This window comes from Curcuma longa, chromosome 13 (assembly GCF_044706935.1).
Source record: "Curcuma longa cultivar G26 ecotype Majalengka, Jawa Barat chromosome 13, ITB_CL_G26_1.1, whole genome shotgun sequence".
Lineage (NCBI taxonomy): Eukaryota > Viridiplantae > Streptophyta > Magnoliopsida > Zingiberales > Zingiberaceae > Curcuma > Curcuma longa.
In genome coordinates this window covers 3,143,016-3,163,752 of record NC_133873.1, presented here as the reverse complement: position 1 = coordinate 3,163,752, position 20,737 = coordinate 3,143,016, and the positions used below count along the sequence as shown (strand labels likewise).

At 38.6% G+C, this 20,737-nt stretch overlaps 1 protein-coding gene across 1 annotated transcript; it reads right to left on the bottom strand.

Moving 5' to 3' along the window:
* Window positions 1–2,729: 2,729 nt before the first annotated feature.
* Window positions 2,730–6,603, bottom strand: LOC141844256 (uncharacterized). The gene is made up of 2 exons (XM_074732293.1): window positions 3,255–6,603; window positions 2,730–3,170 (listed from the first exon to the last, which is right to left on the bottom strand). The coding sequence occupies exons 1-2, from the start codon at window positions 6,601–6,603 to the stop codon at window positions 2,782–2,784; spliced, it is 3,738 nt and encodes a 1,245-aa protein (XP_074588394.1). The 3' UTR covers window positions 2,730–2,781.
* Between the last annotated feature and the right edge of the window lie 14,134 nt (window positions 6,604–20,737).

Genomic DNA, 20,737 nt, shown 5'->3' with positions numbered 1-20,737 from the left:
ACTTACTAGGACTTCTCACCTAGCTGCAACTAGGACTTTTTGCCCCTCGGTCCACCCGACCTACTAGGACTTCTCACCTAGCTGCAACTAGGACTTTTTGCCCTTCGGCCCACCCGACCTACTAGGACTTCTCACCTAGCCGCAACTAGGACTTTTTGCCCTTCGGTCCACCCGACCTACTAGGACTTCTCACCTAGCCGCAACTAGGACTTTTTGCCCCTCGGTCCACCCAACCTACTAGGACTTCTCACCTGGTGTCTGGTCCTCTTGATTCAGACATGGGAGCACTCACTTCCTTTGTTTTTAAGGTTCAACCCACATGGTTAGATCTAGATCATGGGTCTTCCGACGGTTAGTCCGGTGAAGAGCGGTCTCACTCTGATACCAATTGTAAGTACTAATGGAATCAAAATATCTCCACAATAGTATGATATTGTCCACTTTGGGCCTAAGCCCTCATGGCTTTGTTCTTGGGCTCTCCCCAAAAGGCCTCAACCAATGGAGATATCTTTCATCCTTTTAAACCCATGATCTTTTCCATGTGTTTTAGATGTGGGACTATGTTTGCACCCTTGTAACCCAACACAATATGCTAAAAAGCATAAGTGAGATATGAGTATCATCCTAGCATCTCACACATAAACTCAATGTGCCATTACACAACCAAAGTTCTCCTAAAGTTTTATGAGATGAAAATATAGGGTATAGGCTCATGCAAAGCTAAAATCTTTTATTCTACAAAACACATACCCAACCCTCTTCTAATATTAGTGAATTTAGTTTCAGATAACGATTTGGTAAATATATCGGTAAGATTTGACTTTGATTCAATGTAGCTTACCTCAATGTCTCCTCTTGCCACATGATCTCTAATAAAATGATGTAATAAAGTGATGTTTTATTTCAATGTGCTTCGTTCTTGAGTGATGTACCATATTTTTCATTAAGTTAATGGTACTCATATTATCACTAGCTGTCTATGTAAATAAACATTCTGAAATAAGAATCATATTTGGTCAATGATTGTATTTAGTTTTTATGCAAGTGTCCATTTAATCTATATTGTAGATAAACATGGTGTGCGGAGTCACACACAGAAGACCATGTTTTCAATTCCTTATAGATTATAAACAGTATTCACAACCAAGATGGATTGGACAAACCATTGGACTGGTTGTAGAGTAATTTGATCTTAGTCTGTCTTGACTATAGAATTACACTAGTACACTCAGTGTGTATTGAGCAGGACCATTTGAGGATTGTTCGATTTATACTGACTATATAATCGAACAAAGCCTCTGTTACTATAGATGTACATGCTCTTAATCCCGATATAATAACAAACACATGTACTTAGTATGTACTTCTTTGATTCATCAAAGGGTGAAATTTAGAGCGATAGATCAAAAGGCCCGATGAGTTGGAAAGTAGTATTATGTACATAGTATGTTGTTAATTATAGAAGGAATCTGTGTTCTAAATATAGGCTGATGATGTCCCCTTGAGGAGCTCATAATGATTATCATGTAAACCCTGCAGGTGGACCTTGTCCGCATGATAATAAGGTTGAGTGGTACTACTCTTGGATTAGAAGTTAATTAAATTTGAGTTGTCAGTAACTCTTTTAATTAACGGACATACGATATCTTAAATACATGGATATTAATGTACTTATAGTAAGAAGGAGCTCATATTGTAATATGGGATTGGTGCGGTAGTGCAATAATAACTCTCTAGTGGAATGAGTTATTATTGATGGATTTAAGTTGTGTGTTCAGGAGGAACATGGGAAGCTTAAGCCCATTAGGAGGCCAAATCCAATTCCTCCTCTATGTCCCTACTGTAGCCTCTAGATAGAGCCTCGAATCCACCTAAGAGAATTTTGGAAGAGTTTCGTATAGGAAATTCTGTTAAGAATTTTTCTGGAAGAAAAATTATATTAAGAATTTTTTTCCGGAGAAAAATTATGTTAGGAGTTTCTGTTAAGAAATTCTGTTAAGATTTTTTGTTAAGAAATTCTATTAAATAATTCTATTTCTTCCGCAAAACAAAATTTGTTAAAAATTTTGTTAAGAAATTTTATCAAAAAATAAAGTTTCTTAATTAATAAATTTTGTTAAAAAATTAATGAAATTTTATTAAGAGAAAGATAAAATTTAAACAAGGAAATTTATTAAGAAACTAACAAAATCTTATTAAAAGATTTATTTCTAAATAAATCTAGATAAGATAAGTTTATTAGATTTATTCTAATAAAATCTTATTAAGAGATTTATTTCTAAATAAATCTAGATAAGATAAGGTTGTTAGATTTTTTCTAATAAAATCTTATTAAGAGATTTATTTCTAAATAAATCTAGATAAGTATATTAGATTGTTTCTAATAAATTCTTCTTAAAGATTTTATTAGATTTTTAAAAACTAAATCTGTATAAGAAAATTTATTAGAATATTTCTTAAATTTCCATGATGGCTAAGCTATAAAAGAGGAGACTTGCAAAGGGGAAATAAGTTCTTGGTGAAATAATATTTCCCTTGTTTCTTAAGTGGTCGGCGCCCCCCCTTTTCCCTCCTTTCTATTTAGGGTCGACGCACACCTCCTCCTTCCCTTTCCTCCCTTAGGGCCGGCGTGTAACGCCCGTTACGACATCTCTCAATTCTTTCCCGTACATGAACATTTTAGAAGTTTGTAGAATTAAGTAAAGATACGATGAAATGGACTACCTCAATCATGAGTTGCAAGATTGGACCATTTTTCCCTGTGTCAGGCTCTGTTCGCTCCTACATGTTCAGTTCCAGGTATGAGTTCCTTATGGCAGCTAATTCACTAATCACATCCCCCATCTGCATTCTCTCTTCGGGCGATTCCTTTGTGCACCTAACGCCGATCATGAGCAATGAGGTAACGCTCTCCACGGCCCTCTGGCGAATATCTTGTGTGCATTGACTGGGTAGAGCTGTTGCTTCTTCTAGTTCTTGCCCAAAATTCATGAACGGGTCCATAATTTCTGCAACCCCGTCAGGAATCGCCATTTCAACGTAACGAGGAAGACTGAGACCATCTTTGGAAGTTCCACCGGTAGGTCGCTTCCCTGTGAGCATCTCTAGCACAAGGACTCCGTAGCTGTAGACATCCCCTTGAGGCGAAACTTTATTTGCCACTCCATACTCTGCATCATGAATATGTACTAAGAAGATCACGAGGATTGATGCTTTCTAGAATGATAATTTTAAATGCAAAGTAGTAGTAGTACCTGGAGCTACATAACCAATGGATCCCTTTAAGATCATAGAGCTAGATGATCTTTGAAGTTCCTCCTTAGGAATTCTGTTTAGGAACTTTGCCAATCCAAAATCTCCTATATGAGCTACCATATTGTCATCCAAAAGTACATTGCTCGGCTTTATATCGCAGTGGACGATTGGCTCTGCGCCGTGATGGTGGAGGTAATCTAGCCCAGAGGCCACATCAATCAATATATTTAACCTCTGGATGAAGCTCAATCTCTGTATCTGCTCATTTGCTTCTGCATGCAACCACTTCTCTAAACTCCCATTTGGCATGAACTCGTAAACTAGTGCTTTGAAATCATTGCCTCTGAAATCTGTACTTGCACAAGCGGTTAAATTCTTAACTAGATTCCGATGCCTGATGTTTCTCAATGCTTCACATTCAGCGATGAAACTTTTTGATGCTCCTTTTTGTTGGAGGTTTAGGACCTTGATTGCGACTGTGTCGTGTTCACCACAATTCAGTGCTCCTTTGTACACTGAGCCAAAGCTTCCAACCCCAACCAGATTTGTCACAGAGAAATCATTTGTTGCTCTTCGCAAATCAGCATAGGAGACCTTCATGTGTGGATCTTTTATATTTTCAACATCAGGACCCTCCTTTGAGTTGTATATCCGGCGAAGAATCCCCAGTAAACACAGGAGCAAGATTAGGCATATGCTTATACTTGCAATTATCATAGCAAGTTTTAGCTTCTGAGACAAACGGTGCTTTCTCAATGTCTGATCTGGGCAGGGAGGCAAGTTTAGATTATGATCGCCGCCACAAAGCTTGTCGTTTCCTAGTATAGAAACTGTTGTCTGATTTCTGAAAATGCCTTCTCTTGGAACTTCACCATCAAAATCGTTGAATGACAGATTCAGGTAACTCAAGAAACTAAAATTTTGGAAGAATTCGGGTATGTGCCCAGACAAGTTGTTCCTTGACAGATCTAGTGATTGAAGCCCCTTTAACTGACTGAACGACTGAGGAACTGGACCTTCAAAATGATTCCCTGCCATGTTCAGGTATTCAAGCTGTTGACATTCACCAAGAGAGCTTGGAATCATACCTGATAGTCTATTACCAGACATGTCGAATTTGCCAAGGTTTATCATGTTTTCCACTTCAGAAGGCAATGATCCCACCAACGAGTTTTGTGAAACATCAAGTAACTTGGTGAGCGTGGTGATGGACACCATCTCCTTAGGCACTGCACCAGTAAGCTTATTGAAGGAGAGGTCCAAGAGTTCTAGAGGGCACTTTCCAATACCTGTAGGTATGAATCCTTGGAGTCGATTGGAGTGCAGATTAAGTTCCAACAGCTCAGTTAGATTGCCAATCGTCGCTGGAATTTCCCCTGTCAAGAAGTTTCCACTCAAGTCCAGTACTTGTAACTTGGAGAGGTTTGACAGGGATTCAGGAATAGTTCCAGTGAGAAGATTGGAGTTCAATCGTATGGAACTCAGAGAGAAAAGGGAACCCATCTCCGACGGAATGCTTCCGGCTATATGGTTGTCATTGATTTCGAACCATTCCAAAGTTTTTGAGAAGTTTGCTAACTGTGGCAACTCTCCTCCAAGATTATTGCCTGTCAGTTGCAAATATCTGAGGCTACTACAGTTGGTTAAATCATACAAAAATCCCCAATCTTCACTATTCCTCGCTTCTAGTTGATTGTAACTGAGATCAAAGTGAAACACATTCTGTAAGGATCCCAAACCCCTCGGAATTGTGCCCGTGAAGTTGTTCTCAAATAGTTGAATGTCGTTGAGGTTCGATGCATTGCACAATGAAACTGGAAGAGACCCTGAAAACCGGTTGGCATTGATGTGCAATGCTTCAAGGAGAGGAAGAGTGAGGCCAATATATGGTGGAATGGAGCCATGGAAGTGATTGCTCTGGATCTCAAGGATCGTAAGAGAGGAGAGGTTCCAAACAGAGGGGGGGATCACTCCTCCCAGATTATTAAGCGCTAGTCCAAGAAAAGTAAGAGAAGTGAGGTTCCCAATTGTCGCGGGAACGCTACCCGCCAAGCTATTTTGAATCAATGAAAGCAGAGTGAGGTTCACGAGGCTTCCCATCTCAGGGGGGATGGTGCCACTGAGTTGGTTAGTGTCAAGATAGGCTTCTAACAGGTTAGAAAGATTCCCTACCTCTGGAGGAATAGATCCAGAAAGATTGTTGCTAGCCAAGTCGAGAATCCTTAGATTCTCAAGACTACCAATCTGGGCTGGGATACTGCCAGTCAGTTGGTTCTCATGCAGATAAATACCTCTCATACTGACAAGGTTCCCAATCTGCTGAGGAATGGAGCCACCGAGCTTGTTTTCATACAAAGCAAGAGCTCTCAAATTCACTAACCTTCCAATCTCTTTCGGAATGCTTCCTGTGAGGCGATTGCCCCAGAGGGAGAGAACTTTCAAGCTCGACAGAGAAGTAAGGCTAACGGGAATGGCTCCTTCCAATGTATTGTTTGACAAATCTAGGAATTCTAGATTTAAGCTGAGGTTGCTTGGGACACCTTGTTCAAGTTTATTGTTTGACAGATCAAGCACGACAAGTGAGGTGAGGCTTGCTATGGAAGCAGGAATACTGCCGGTGAGTTGATTATCAAACAAATGAAGCTGGGTTAAGCTTGAGAGGTTCCCAATCTCTGGAGGTATGCTTCCTGTGAGACTGTTGCTCTGCAGCGAGAGCACACTGAGCTTAGAAAGAACTCCAAGCTCGCGTGGAATTTCGCCTTCGAGCCCATTACCAGCCAGTCCAACCAGTTGCAGCTGTGAGCATTGGCTGATCCGGCGAGGGATCCGTCCATGCAAGCTGTTGTGGTTGAGGCTGAGGTTACGAAGCGAGCAGCTCTGAAATAGTGAAACCGGAATGCTCCCTCCCAAGAGATTAAAGCTCAAGTTAAGATGTTGGAGTTGGATTAAAAGGCCAAGCTGTTCAGGGATGAGTCCTTGCAATTGGTTCTCAGGGAGGTGGAGCCTCTCGAGGAAGGTTAAATTGGATATGGAGGGAGAAATCTTACCTGCCAGTCCAATGGAGTCCAGTTCCAGAGCAGTGACCCTCTGTTGCCCGCCACGGCTGGCGCAGCTCACACCTCGCCACCGGCAGAAATGAAGGGAGCGGCTGTCCCAATTGCCCAAGACTCCGAGTCCGTCGTCGGAGACGAGGGCCTTGAAGGAGAGAAGCGCGAGGCAATCGGTGTTGCAGTCGACCGTGCCATTAACAACTTGGGAATAGGATGAGCTCGCTCGAGATAGGAGGATGAGAAGGAGCAGGAAGTTGAAGGCCGAGGCAAATGTGAAGCTCTGCCCACTGTGCTCCATGAAGGTGTGCGCTGAAGAGAAAACTAGTTACGTAGCGTTGCCTTTATAGATGTGAAAATATACACAGCAAGTCAGCAGCAGATAGAACTGGCACGTAGGTTAATTTATATTTCATATATTTATATGTCAATTTTAGAGCACTCTTCTGCAAAAATTCATTATCTTAACGATTTCACATAATCGGCCCCACGATCATTTGTGAGGAGATAAATCAAAAAATTGCAATTGGTTATGACGCAGAAGGATATTGTCTGACTTCGTCAAGATTCAAATTTTTGTCCTTTTCTACAATTCTGTTTTGTCGTAACTAATTCAGTTATACCTCGGAGATCAATTTTAGAACACTCAAATAAGTGTGAATGATACTTCAATATTTATATGCTAATCAGTCAATATTGACGTGCGAAATGAACTAAAGTGCTTCACGCGTTGACGCGACGCCAGTTGCTGTGTGAAAAGGTTCGAAGCCTTTCACACATTCATGCGGGCACTGCCCGCACGCCAGCGATGTCTACCAGTTTTCTGGTTAATGGGTTTCGGCTAAGCGGATTTCCGTTTTTATATACTTTCCATGGACGTCGTTCTTGACCGGTCGTCTTGGTCTATTTGCCGTGTGACAAAGTGTGCAATTATTGTGGGTTGAGTATGTCCACTGTGATGAACTTATGGTCCTCCCTATCAATGAGTTGTTCGCAGAGCCAAAGTTTCACGTAAACTCGTCTGTTGCATTAAACAATTCATCCAATGGCACCATTGTGTGTTGCTCTTGAGAGTTTCTCTTTAGTTGCGTAACCACTACTAATAAGCATGATAATTAATAACAAATAAAGAGGCAAAAATATATAATAGAACATGTGGTTCCTCCTGTTGTAATTAATGATTACTCTGGACTTCGACAAATATAATAATTTCCCCTTGAAAATTTGGCTAGAACATGGATATAATTTAGCTCCTAGAATAACCCACAAAGAATGTCTTTGCATTTCTTCTGCTCCTAGAATAACCCACAAAGAATTCCTTTGCATTTCAATATCACACTATCATTTCAGCCCAATGAGTTGAGCCCAATTAAATTGATAAGGGATATAGGGTTAATGGTTAATAGGTTTGTAGGGTTAAGAGATTGTTGGCTTATTGGATCCTAAACCAACCCGTTAAGAAAACTTATTAAAGCTACAGTAACCTAAGTTTTCTCCCCATCGCGATTAAACCCTCTGCTTTCGCCGACTCTCCTCTGTTTCTTCCTCATCACGCCGACGCGGTGCTGTTGTGCCGTCTCCGCCGAAGCCGAGTGAAAGGAGGGCCGACGCCGGAGCCGGGGAGGCTAGAGGAGCAGCGATTTCCGTTTTCCCAACCTGCGACATCCCTGTTTCCGATCGCGCGCCCACGACTTCGATCTCTCCTTCGTCTCCGACAGCGCCGAGAGAGAGAGTCCAGCCGACGCTGGAGCTAGAGCTGGAGGGGCCGGCGACCGGAGCTAGCGTGGATCGGAGCTTGCATAGACCGGTGCTAGGTCTTGCTGGAACGGAGGTTGGCTCGTGTGGTGGAGGCGGTTCGGGGCAGCAAGTCGAAGGAGAGACCATCGGTAAGTGGAAAATCCAAGCTAGGTTTTGGTTGCGTGGTTTCTCAAAGGAGGTCTCATTAGGTTTTCCTCGAGTTTACCTTGATTTTTGATCGGTTTCCTTCTCCATAGTGTGGAGTTCTTTGCTTTCGGATAGGAAGAGGAAAGGGGCTGGCCGATTGGAGCTTGAAGAAGTTACGGCAGCAAGAAGGAAGGGTTCTAGGGCTCCATTGAGGTAAGTTGTTGTTAATTCTAAATCGGTTGTTCTTGATTAGTAATAGAGTTGATGTTGGTAGCTTGGATTTGGAAGTTGGTCAGGGAGGAATTCTTGGATCGGCAGTAAATTATGAGGAACCGAGGACCTTGTAGGGCTTGTTGGGTCTGATTGGCATGGATCGGTTGATTCTAGTTGCTTATTAATTAGTTGTTAGAAATGAAGTCATGGATTGATTTTAGATTTGATTATGCTGTTCTTAGGGAATTGATACAGTTGGTTGGAGGTGAATTGTTAAGTTAGATTAGGTTAACATTGGAACAGTAACGTGTTGGATTTATTGTTCACGGCATTTAGTGCTATTAAAGGTTAATTTAGAATTTGATTGCTAACTTAGTGTTTCGAGTATGATTATGTTGTTTGATCCGTTGTAGGAATGACTTAATTAACAATCAGATTATACCTTGGTTTGAGTGTTGGTTGGTTGCGGACAGTGATTTGACTCGGATTCTTTGCGATTTCGCGCAACAAATCTGAAGGCGGGTATCTTGTCTCTGACTTATCTATTTATAGATATGTCATGTTTAGACATGGATTTATTTCTAGCTACTAGTGATATTATGTTTTTAGTTCATACCGATCTTTGTTTGATACCTATGATCTAGTTACTTACTAGATATTTATTTGACTGTATATCATGTGATGCTTTCCATATACTACTGATTGATTGTGATACATCACTTTTCCGATGCACATGCTAGACATATGACTTTATACCACTTTAGTATTAGTGTAGTGTGCATTATAGATTGGATGTGGTTACCTGTACTAGGGTTAGAGTACCATGTTTATATAGTGACATGCTGGCCAGCATACTGTCCATTCGGTCACGCATTAGCGATGACGTCAGAGTGCACAGCGGTTATACCCCTACCCATATGACCTCACATACCAGTGCTGGATCTGACGGGCATATTTAGTTCCCACGCGACCTCACCTATCGGTGATGGATCTGACGGGCATATTTAGTTCCCACGCGACCTCACCTATCGGTGATGGATCTGACGGGCATATTAGTTCAGTTCCCACGCGACCTCACCTATCGGTGATGGATCTGACGGGCATATTCAGTTCCCACGCGACCTCACCTATCGGTGATGTTCGGGCATATTCACGCGACCTCACCATTTGAGTGTGATGGATCTGACGGGCATAGTTCCCACGCGACCTCACATCTCGGTGATGGATCTGACGGGCATTTATCATTGAGGACCCACGCGACCTCACTTTGGTATGTAAGGATCAGATGGGTAGCAGGGGTGACCAGGATATGGTTTTTATACTTGTGCATGATATAGGGATTCTTTGGTGATATGTTACTTTCCGATTTTCTGCATATGTTGGATATGTATATACAGGGAGCGTAGGGATTTGTTAGGGATCATGTTACCTATGATTATATCGTTAGCATGTTCTGGTGAGTATATATACACATGTGTTCAGATTTCATTCTTGTTATTCTTCTACTAGTATTTCCATTACTGTCTGCTAGCTAATTGATACATGTCTACTTGATACCCGCTGAGTTCGTTTGAACTCACCCCGTTTACTTTTATGTCTATTTCAGGTTGACGTCCGTCTAGAGAGCCGCACTGCTAGTCCCTAAGAGATCGGTCGCATTTGCTTATTTCGCTTTATCTTATATCGGACTTAGTCGGATTTCTGTCATTGACCTGTTTTATGTTATCTGGATTTGCTGCATATGGTTTTAGATTGTGGCGCACATTATACTTGGCATGTGGCTTTGTTGGTCACTTTAACATTATTTATTTCTGTTATTACATATCATAGCTTGTATAGTGGCCATGTAGGCCTTATGATATGTGTATTCAGGGAAAGTGAATTGTTACAGGGGAGATGCTGTCGAAATTTCTCGGAAAGCTGTCTTCCGGGGCGTAACAATTTAGTGGTATCAGAGCTTAGTTTTACGTTCTTTTCGGCTTGTGGATTTGTGATTTTTCGTTTCGAGGTTTACAGACTTTTCGGAGACGTATTATGATCTGATTATGGGACTAAGCAGTGGCAGAACATCTCCAGACGACAATAGGTAAAATGGTTAATCTAGCAATTTTGTACCGTTACTAATACTTGATAATAATTTTAACAGATATGACTCTTGTGGTGGTGTTTGGTTAGGATTTAGGTGATATCTGATTTATGATCTTACATGTTACATCTTAAATACGTGTTGCTAGAGGCTCCTGCATCATTCTCTTTTGACAAGAGACTTTAATTCAAGATCATGCATTTTAGCTTAATTAAGATTTATTAACTACGAGGGAAGGTTACCTTGCGTATTTATTGGATCTTTTCAACATATCAATAAAGGACTAAAGGTTCTTACGGAGTTCTCTCCCAAGGATTTAATAGATTCTAAAGATCATAATCATGTCCTATGACAATCAATGTGTTGATTCTGAACAGCCGAAGATATAATTCAACCTCCTATTATTTCAGTGATAAATGGGAGTCTTTGTTAAGTTGGAAGCTTCATGACACAAGGTCGAATTACCTCAACTTACCGATTCTGGCACTTAACCCAGTGAATGTGATTCCTGAAATTGACCTCTTGAGTTTCTGAATTAAGTGTCTTGATTACCATGTGCCATAATTTTTATGCAGTTTCTTGATCAGTAAAAGTCTCAAGTAAAGTCCTTGCTTACTCAGTGACATGCGTGAAACTTAAACTTTGTGTGAGGACCTAGATTTCAAGTATGGCATCATTGTTCACACCTTATGGTGATTGCTATTGTTACAAAGCATTTTGAGATACTCCCAAAATAAATTTCGTCATGATTAAGTTTCTGGATTGCTTTGTGTGTAGAAAACTCTCTTTAGGAAGTACTTAATCCTCATGTTTTCAAGGAAAACAAATATATATATATATATATATATATATATATATATATATATATATATATATATATATATATATATATATATATATATATTCTACAGCTAAACTAGTTGTAGTCATCGGAAGTGAAGGTGATTTTTGGAGCTAAAAGTGTGAGGATAAGGGGAAACCAAAGGAAACTATTTTAAACAAATTAAGAGATTCCACATTGCTATTGATGTTGTCTTAGATAGAGTTCGTTAGATAGGTGTGATTCCTTTAGTTGACCAACCCAAAATAAATGAGAATAACAAAATCTGTTGATGTTTATGAGTGACATATTTTAGATGATTTTTTTAAATTATTAGTGTAATATTAACTGAGGCGGATAAGATATTAACATCACATAGCCTCTATTATAGTGTTTCAGGAAAGGACAAAAGGCTTAAAGATTGATTCTCATTTTATGAAGAGAAAATGCAATCTAATGAAATTGCCACATCATCTGTAACTCTAATATCAGCTAGAGTAGTTACTAATCAAAGTTGGTACTAAAGTTAAATATAGGTAATATGTTGAATTTCTATAATTTTTGGAGCAACTTGGAAAGAAGTGTTTTGAAACACTAGGATTGGAATGTCAATACTGCAGAACATTATAAACCTACATATAATTGTATAATTGATGAGTAATAACGTAAATGATGGTAAAGCAACCTAATCTTTCAAGGTTGCAATGTGTAAAGTTTGGAATATGACTTGGCTATTAAGTTCCCCATAACCTGTAATCTAATCAAGTACATCACTTTAGTAAGACGGATTTGGTTCGTGAGAGAAATTGATATATAGGCATCAATAATGAGTCCCTATAGAAGATAAACTAATTTAGAAGGATTAGACTCCATTTTTCAAGTTGCCTATATTCATGTGTAATTCCATAAAGTTTTGTTGAAGTCGGAGATAGATTCCAGCATTTTGTCTATGTTCTATTTTTAACTAGGATTCTTATAATGCGTACAATTGAGGAACAAATTCTATGGTTGCATTTTTTACCTTTATTTCATAGGATGGGAATGCCATTGAAGTTGGATAAGAGTAGTAATGAATTGGATCATTGTCTGTAATTGGACTTTAAAAAAAAAACCAAGTGACCAAAAACAACAACAAAATCAATGGAAGGTTACAATTGACAGTTATTGACTCACACAAATTGCCAGAAAAAGAATCTGCTGTCATTTTTGTTGTAGATTTTGCTTTGTGAATCTCAGGACTATTATATCATTATTCCCAAAGCAGGAAGTGTTATTGCTCAGTGCTACCCTTATATTTATTCCCCTTTTTCTTTTGAATCAACTGCACTTTATAAAATTTCTCTGCACAACCATTGTTAATGTCTTTTCAAGTGTAATATGTGATTAATGTAGTTCAGGTTTTTCACCAGATACAAGTAGTTTAATGCTCATTTTGGGATTTCTCTGAAGTTTTCTTCACAGGGACCAGTAATAAGTGATACAGAATAACAGAGTGATTAGCACTAGCATAGTATTACCATGTAGCTTGTTGTTTCCTTGATTATCATGGTGCCTTAGTGATCCTTGGATGCAGAAGTTGCTTTTTTTAGACTGATTGTTACTGGAATTATGGTAATTTGCGCTATATAGTATAAGATAGTAAATTTGGGGACCAATCATCCAAGTTATTATAGAAAAGATTAAGATAAGTTAATGTTGGATTTAATTTCTTATGAATTTAATCTTTTAAGGTGAGCTTAATTATAATTTATATATGCAGATACGAACTGAATCTATTTAAGTGATCTAATTAAGATTTATCAAGTTTTGAATCATCGGATGTGAATTAAATATATAAAATCTGTTAGTTCATTTCAATATTATTTATGGGCTGATAACGGATCGAATTTCTATATATAAGGTTTGATCCTTCGTTTCCTTCATTTGTTTCATTGACGAAGGTGTTACGACGTCGTCACTCTAATTCCCTTGAAAGACCACTCTCTTTCTTCCGCTTCATCTTCTTCCACAAGGATCGAGTAGTTGACGTTGCAGGACAAGGACAATGACTCTCCAATCAGGTTTTTATTGTTATTTATATATTTTATATGTTAAATCATATTTCGTTGAAATTAGATCCTTATTTTATTTATATTTCTAATTATTCAAGTTCTTATTTGAGTTTATAGAACTTATACGATTTAGAATTTACAAATTCTTTCAGTTAATTAATAAACTTCACAAGAAATTCTAATATGCACCGTGGAGATTTGTTATGTGTAAAGGTTCTAGCTTTTGAAGGCCTTTCAACTGTTTGAGTGAAGAAGGAATAGTTTACTCTTAATTCCAATGTAACTATTATCCTTGGAAGGCTTCCAAATTCCATTGGAATGGTGCCACCGAGAAGGTTATTGCTCGTTGATAGATTGGTCAAGTTGACAAGCTTTTCAATTCCATTAGGGATTCTACCAGTTATTTGGTTATCATGAATGTACAACTCCTTCAAGGTTCTTGATGAATTAACTTCAAAATTGGAACATTGTAGCCCAATTTGTTTGGCAAAGATCCACCGAGAGTAAGAGTTTCAAATTGAAGGCGGTATGGCTCTTTTAAATTCATGTTATCATATTACAAGATGCATCAAGGTAGTCAAATTACTTATTTCATACTACAAGGTTGAAGTCTGAAGCTTTGAAATGAGAATGGTATCATTTGGAATCTCTCCTTCAAGTATATTCACTCTTAAACGAAGTAGGATGGTCCAATGAAATTAGGTCGGTCACTTTTAGAATTAATCGATTTCAAGAGTTGAATATCTGACATTCAATGCTAAAAATTTAGAGTTTAAAGATTAGGAAGTCAAGACTCTGATTGAACTACCACGTAGATTTTATTGTTTTCATGGTCAGACGGTGAATCTACTACTGCATTCTTTAAAGTTTTGTGTCTCGTAAAGGACAACCCTTTGGTTGGGACTTGCCCATACTTAAGAGAAAATCTGCATGTGAGGAAGGGGGAGTTTCAATTCAAGAAAGTTCTGTTAGAACCGATGGAATTAAAATATCTTTATAATGGCATGATATTGTCCATTTTGAATCTAAGACATCATGGTTTTGTTCTTGGGCTCAACCCAAAAGGCCTCATACCAATAGAGATATCTTCCCCCTCAAACAAAGGACCACAGACCCCCTCAAACGAAAAGTCTTTGTTTGATGTCTGAATTCTCGACCCACCAGGACTTCCTGTCCCTCGGTCCACTCGACCTACTAGGACTTCCTGCCCCTTGATCCACTCGACCTACTAGGACTTCCTAACTAGCCTCAACTAGGACTTTTTGCCTGGTGTCTGGTCCTTTTGATTCAGACACGGGAGCACTCACTTCCTTTGTTTAAGGTTCAACCCACATGGTTAGATCTGGATCATGACTCTTCCGGCGGTTAGTCCGGTGAAGAGCGACCTTGCTCTGATACCACTTGTTAAAACCGATGGTATCAAAATATCTCTACAATGACATGATATTGTCCACTTTGGACCTAAGCCCTCATGATTTTATTCTTGGGCTCAACCTAAAAGGTCTCATACCAATAGAGATATCTTCCATTCTTTTTACTCATGATCTTTTTCATGTGTTTTAGATATGGAATTATGTTTGCACCCTTGCAACCCAACAAATTCTTCCTTGTCCATTCCAGTAAAAACTCAATGGAAAGGAATCAAAATTCCTCTGAGCCCAAATACTTTCCTCCAAAATTATTCCACACTAATTTGAATAACTAAGCACTGTATCCAGAAAGGCAGTATAAAATTACTCAGTTGCTCATGTCATAGGCTTTGTGCTTCAAAAGCTCTAGAGAGCATTTTAACTTCTCTGCGTAGTAATTTAACTCGGTAAAAGGATGATGAAGTGAGAGCAAGAAATAGTGAGTATGACTTCGTAGCTTCGAAAGCGCAAGCCCAAGCATTGACAAAGACAAGAGGGCAGAGATGAGAGATATGGACAAGGACCCATCGACATCAGTGGCTGTCGGCGAAGTCAAATAGAGAGTTCGTCCAAAAATGAAATGGTAATATGTTAATAGAACTTCAGACTCTTCACTCTCAGTGACCTAAAATATAATTTACTAAAATACAATTTACAAGAAGAAAAGCATATAATCCCTCTTGCACCATTTGTGATACATACAAATTTTATACAAATATCCTAGAATAATGTAAATATTGCATTGAAACAAGGAAAAATAATATCAAACTTCTATGATTAGACTCCAAAAGTGTTTCCATAATAATAGGAATGAGTATCATCATTAGGGGCATATTTTGGTGAGGATCCATTTACATCTGCATACTAGTGGAGCTTAATTAATAACTCAAAAAGCAATTTCTAAGGTGAAAACCATCATCGAGAGTTGCTATTGTTTTAAAAAGAATAAAGATCTGTCGTGTTTGCTTAGAATACCTATTAAAAAAGTATCGAAGTTCTATGAATCTAACGCACCTAAGAAACTTTTAGGGCATGTTTCGTACGAGAGAAGCAAAATAAAGTGAAAAGAAAAAAAAATCAGATGTACTTTTTCTTTGTTTCCTTTGATGAATAATACGAGCTTAAAAATTTAGAATTTTTAAAATTTATCTTTGACTTATATCTTTCTTTTTTTCTTATGTTAGATAAATAAAGTTTTGAAACTTTCAATCTCTTTCTTTCCATCAAAGTAAACAATTGAAAGGAAAATATTTCTCCTGTGAATTCTTTTTTCCTTCTTTTTCTCTTTCCCAGTTGTTTCCTTCCTTTATAAGAAAGGGGATCTTAGTTCAAATCTAACTTGAGAAGCTGGCATGTCATCTTACAAGAGCAACAAAGTTCCTTAGTTACTTCATTGTAACTGTATGAATTGAAGTATTAATGAATAACATTGATATTTTCGCCTCTACTATACTCATTGTCTAAAGAACCTCAATCATAATTCAAGAGCAATGCACATGAGCAAGTGCAACTTTTATTTTTTACTCCTGGGACATGGTTAAGTTGGTTACTACGGAACAGACTTGCTGAAGTAGGCAAGGATCGAATCTTGACAAAGCCAAATTAATACCCTCCTCGTAGTGGTCAACTGCAGTTTTTCAATTTACCTCTTCACAGATGATCGTGGGACCGATTATGTAGAGCCACTGGGATAGCGGATTCCATCTTTTGTTGAAATGTATTTTATCTCAATTAAGCCACTCAACATTATTATTCCTTTATCCATGATCCATCATGATTTTAATTTTTTTTCTCTTTTCCATCCGACAAGTTGGAGTTCAGGTAGCAAAAATTTTGAGAAGCAAGTCCCAGAAGCAATAAGAGAGTGGGGGAAAAGAAACCAAGAGTATCAACTCTCTCTTGTCCTTCACTTATGAAGGAAGAAAAAGTAGGAAACAAAAAATTCAAGGACAAAAGAAAAGATTATGAAGAAAATAGAATTTCTTTGTATTAGATTTCTTGTTGCTACAACTCTCTCTTGTTGCAAACTTAACATTTCATCCATATTTATAGAGTTTTAGATTATATGAAAATCAATAAGACATTAAATGCATTAACTAATGAATCCATGAAAAGGTACTCAGATGAAATTGAACTTTGCTTCTTGTAGTAGTTGAAGAGACATTTGAGTCCCCGGGACAATAGTGCAACGGTAGGACATCCGGGTTGTGACCCAGGGACCCGCGGTTCAATCCCCAGCTACAGCGTATTTGTAAGAATTTTCTTCCAAATGGGGAACGCAATCAAAGGATGCTGGGCATCTGGATTGGCCGCCGTATGCGCTTCCTGATTTACCCTGATGGTCGGTGGAAAACTTCCGTGGGACCGGGCCGGCCACCCCCAGGGATTGAGTCCATGAGACTGACTGAGATTTATCATTTTTTTGAAGAGACATTTGAAATCAATTTATAATTTCGATTTAACTCAACAATGCCTCCCATAAATCAAATGTGCTTCTTACTCCTAGAGCTTTAAGATTCTTTGAAAATATAGATCCTCTAAGCGGCTTTGTAAAAATATCAGTCAGTTGTTCGTTGCTAGAACAATACTCTAGGTAGATTTCACCTTCATTAACAAGTTCTCTTAAGAAATGAAATCGCAAGCGAATGTGCATTGCTCTTCCATGCAATACTAGATCCTTTGATACAGAAGTTGTAGAATGGTTATCACAATATAATATCGTTGAATTATTTTGCTTGTATTTAAGACTTTCAAGAATTTTTCGTGACCATTTAGTTTGACACTCTGCGGAAGAAGCTGCTATGTATTCAACTTCGATAGTTGAGAGTGCTGCAATTTATTGCTTCTTTGAACACCAAGAGATTGCTCCACTCTTAAGGTTGAAAATATAACCAAAAATACTTCGAAAATCATCAATGCTTCCTCCAATATCACTATTTGTACAGCCAATAAGTTTGATAGGAACATGTGATTTATATAACATGTAAAATACCAGAAATATAGGGGTTTAAGTTATAAATAAATTAACCCTAATAATTATATTTAGGGGAGATTAGGAAGGATTGATTTGATTTGATTAATCAAACCCTAATTCACTTAATAGGCTTAAAGGGTTATAGGATGATGAATTAGGGTAATGGGTTATTGGTTTAGTGGATAGGGGCTTATCGGATCTGACCCAACCCGTTAACGCCGGTTAAAAGGAATGAAGCACTGTTCACTCCCAAAAATCGCGATCTCGGTTCTCTTCACCGCGCCGACGCAGCTCTGTTCGCGTCGCCTCCGTCGAAGCCGAGTGAGGAAAGCTCTAGCGCCGGTGGCTAATCAGAAGGGGAAGCGTCGGCGACCCACATCGGAGCTATTTGGGATCGCTGCTCTCCGGAGGTGGCTGAAATCCGGGAGAAGTGGAGGCTGCTAGCGACGGCAAAACGAAGAGAGGAGGGAGAAATCGGTAAGAATCGGAGCTTAATCTTAGTTTGTTTTTGGTTCCTGAGTTTAGATCTAGTTTTCTGGTCTTCAGAGCTGGATCTAAATCTTGAATTGGGAGAGTTGATTGGATTTGGCCGGCTGTGGGATTTTGGTTGAACGCGGTCCGCAAGCAAGAAGAGGAAGTCGATCGATGAGTTCCTATTGAACTAGGGTTTGGTTGTGTGTGGTTTCTGGAGTTGAATCTTATGGGATGATGTTGAATCTCCTTAAGTTGATCGGTTTCATTTTCACAGATGTTACTGTGAACAGAGCAAACCCTTGGAGTTTTGGCCGCAAGGTGTTAAACTTAAGCTTGGATCTAAGGCTTGTTTTGGAACAGAGTTGCGGTGAGTCTTCTTGTTGATTTTGATCTAGTTATTGATTAGTTTTGATTAGAATGGATTGTTGTATTGAGCTTGTTGGATGTTGAATCCAAGTTTGTTGATCCGGGTAAGTAGGACCTAATTAGCAAATGTTTTGAAGTTGTTGAAGAGATATAGATAATAATCTGATTTTGTTTAGTTGTGTTATGAAATCAAATTGAAGTCGATCTATTGGGTTTAACCTATGTTAAGGGTTATGTTGAACGTGAAGTAGATCGGTTGGGTTGGAAACCTATTTTTGGGGATTGGTTTGTTTAGGTTGATGCGTTGTTGATAAAGGGATTTAGCTAGATTAGATTGTAGACTTTAATTACTATATATGATACGATATCATTTTAGTAATGATGTATTATTGGATAATTTCAGGACTTTGATTCGTTTAGTCCTGTTCTCTCAGATCTTATTTTCTGGGGTTTTAGTTATTGACGATCGTCGAGATCAGGTGGGTACCCTGTACTTGGTCAATACAGATTTTCTATTCCAGTGCATGTGTTATCATTATCTTGTTTATCCTGTTGATACTCATGCTGTTTGAAATAGTATCTAGTTGATATTTTGATAACCATTGCTTGATACCTGTTGTTGACCTTATGATGATCTATTGATGCCATGTTTGATACTCTTGTTATTTGTATCATTCATCATGTTGATACTCGTATGACTCGTTGCTTGATATTTGTTGTATGATCTTTATTTGATCTATCCATGGTTAGATTAGTCTTAACTATAGTATCATGGACATATATTGACCTCTGTTGATTCTGTTGAACATGCTAATTAACTTTAGCTATTACATGTTGGGATAATCATCATACATTCATAATTGTCACGACCCGGGAGGCCGTCCGAAAAATTTCGGCAGCATCTTCCCTGTAATTGTGACAATTCTCCTAATACATACATGCATACACAGCCACAGGCGGCTGGAATAAGGACAACACGTCCAACAACATCACAACACACACAGCATATGCAATTATAATGCTTACACGGCCACATAACACTATCACATGCACCATAACCAGAATATGCAAAGTCCATAAAGCCAAATCATCGAAAATCCGAAGTAACGAATACCCACAATGCAATCCAACATAACTACAGTCATAGCAAATCCAAACCATAACTACATGTCCATGAAATAGTAAATATAACTAGAGACAACGACAGACCAAATGCGACTAACAGGAAAAAAACCCTTCTGAGGTGAGATAGCAGTAGCCGACCAAATCTCCAAGCTCTAAGTACCTATTTATTACCTGGGGAGAAAACAAAATAACCCCAGGGTTTGGGTAGTAAGCATTAGATGCTCAGTGGGTACAGAAAATAGTGCATGTAAGATAATCATAAGGAACAACAAGGATTTACAAGTCTGAGTAAACATGTATAGAAGAAACAAGATAACATATAAATGGTCGCAGGTATCAACAGAGTATCAAAAGTATCAACTGATCAAACAGTGTATATCAGGTATATGTAAACATGTATGTAATGTCATACAAGTGCAACAATCATGACAAATAAATGCAACAATCCACAAGCACATGAATAAAGTAAGCTATGTAATAACCTACCAACGAATGCATGTAATATGCATCAACCATCGCAATCAAAAATAACAAGTCAAGTCACTGTCTGCACTCGTCGTCCCCAGCCACTCCTCTCGGAAATGAACATGAGGCACAAGTACAACAGGACATACTGCACAAACTCCAACAACTGACCACTAAAAATAAGTGGGGAGTGGCAGTGTAGCAGGAGGGCAATGTAGCCAGCCCTGGTCGCACCCAACTGTAGTGCAATCTCTTACCCATGTGACACCACAACACAGCGTCGGGTAAGAGCCAACAACATACAACACCTACAACTACTATGGATGCATGATGATCATCCCAACATGTAACAGCCAATAATCAATTAGCATGTTCAACAGGAATCAACAGGGATCAACATAGGTCAATGATATCATGGTTAAAGATCATTCTAGCCAGGAATAGATCAGATGGAGATCATACAACAGGTAACAAGAAGAACGAACTGAAGATCAAGTACCAATCAACAGAAATCTACTGAACAAAGGTATCACTATATCAAATAGATCATTATAAGATCAACAACAGG

What these genes read in the sequence shown, in the direction of transcription:
- LOC141844256 (XM_074732293.1), bottom strand. Translation starts at nt 6,603, where the DNA reads ATGGAGCACAGTGGGCAGAGCTTCACATTTGCCTCGGCCTTCAACTTC. An exon ending in CATTGGTTATGTAGCTCCAG is followed by an intron (nt 3,171 to 3,254) that starts GTACTACTACTA and finishes TTCATGATGCAG; the next exon opens with AGTATGGAGTGGCAAATAAA.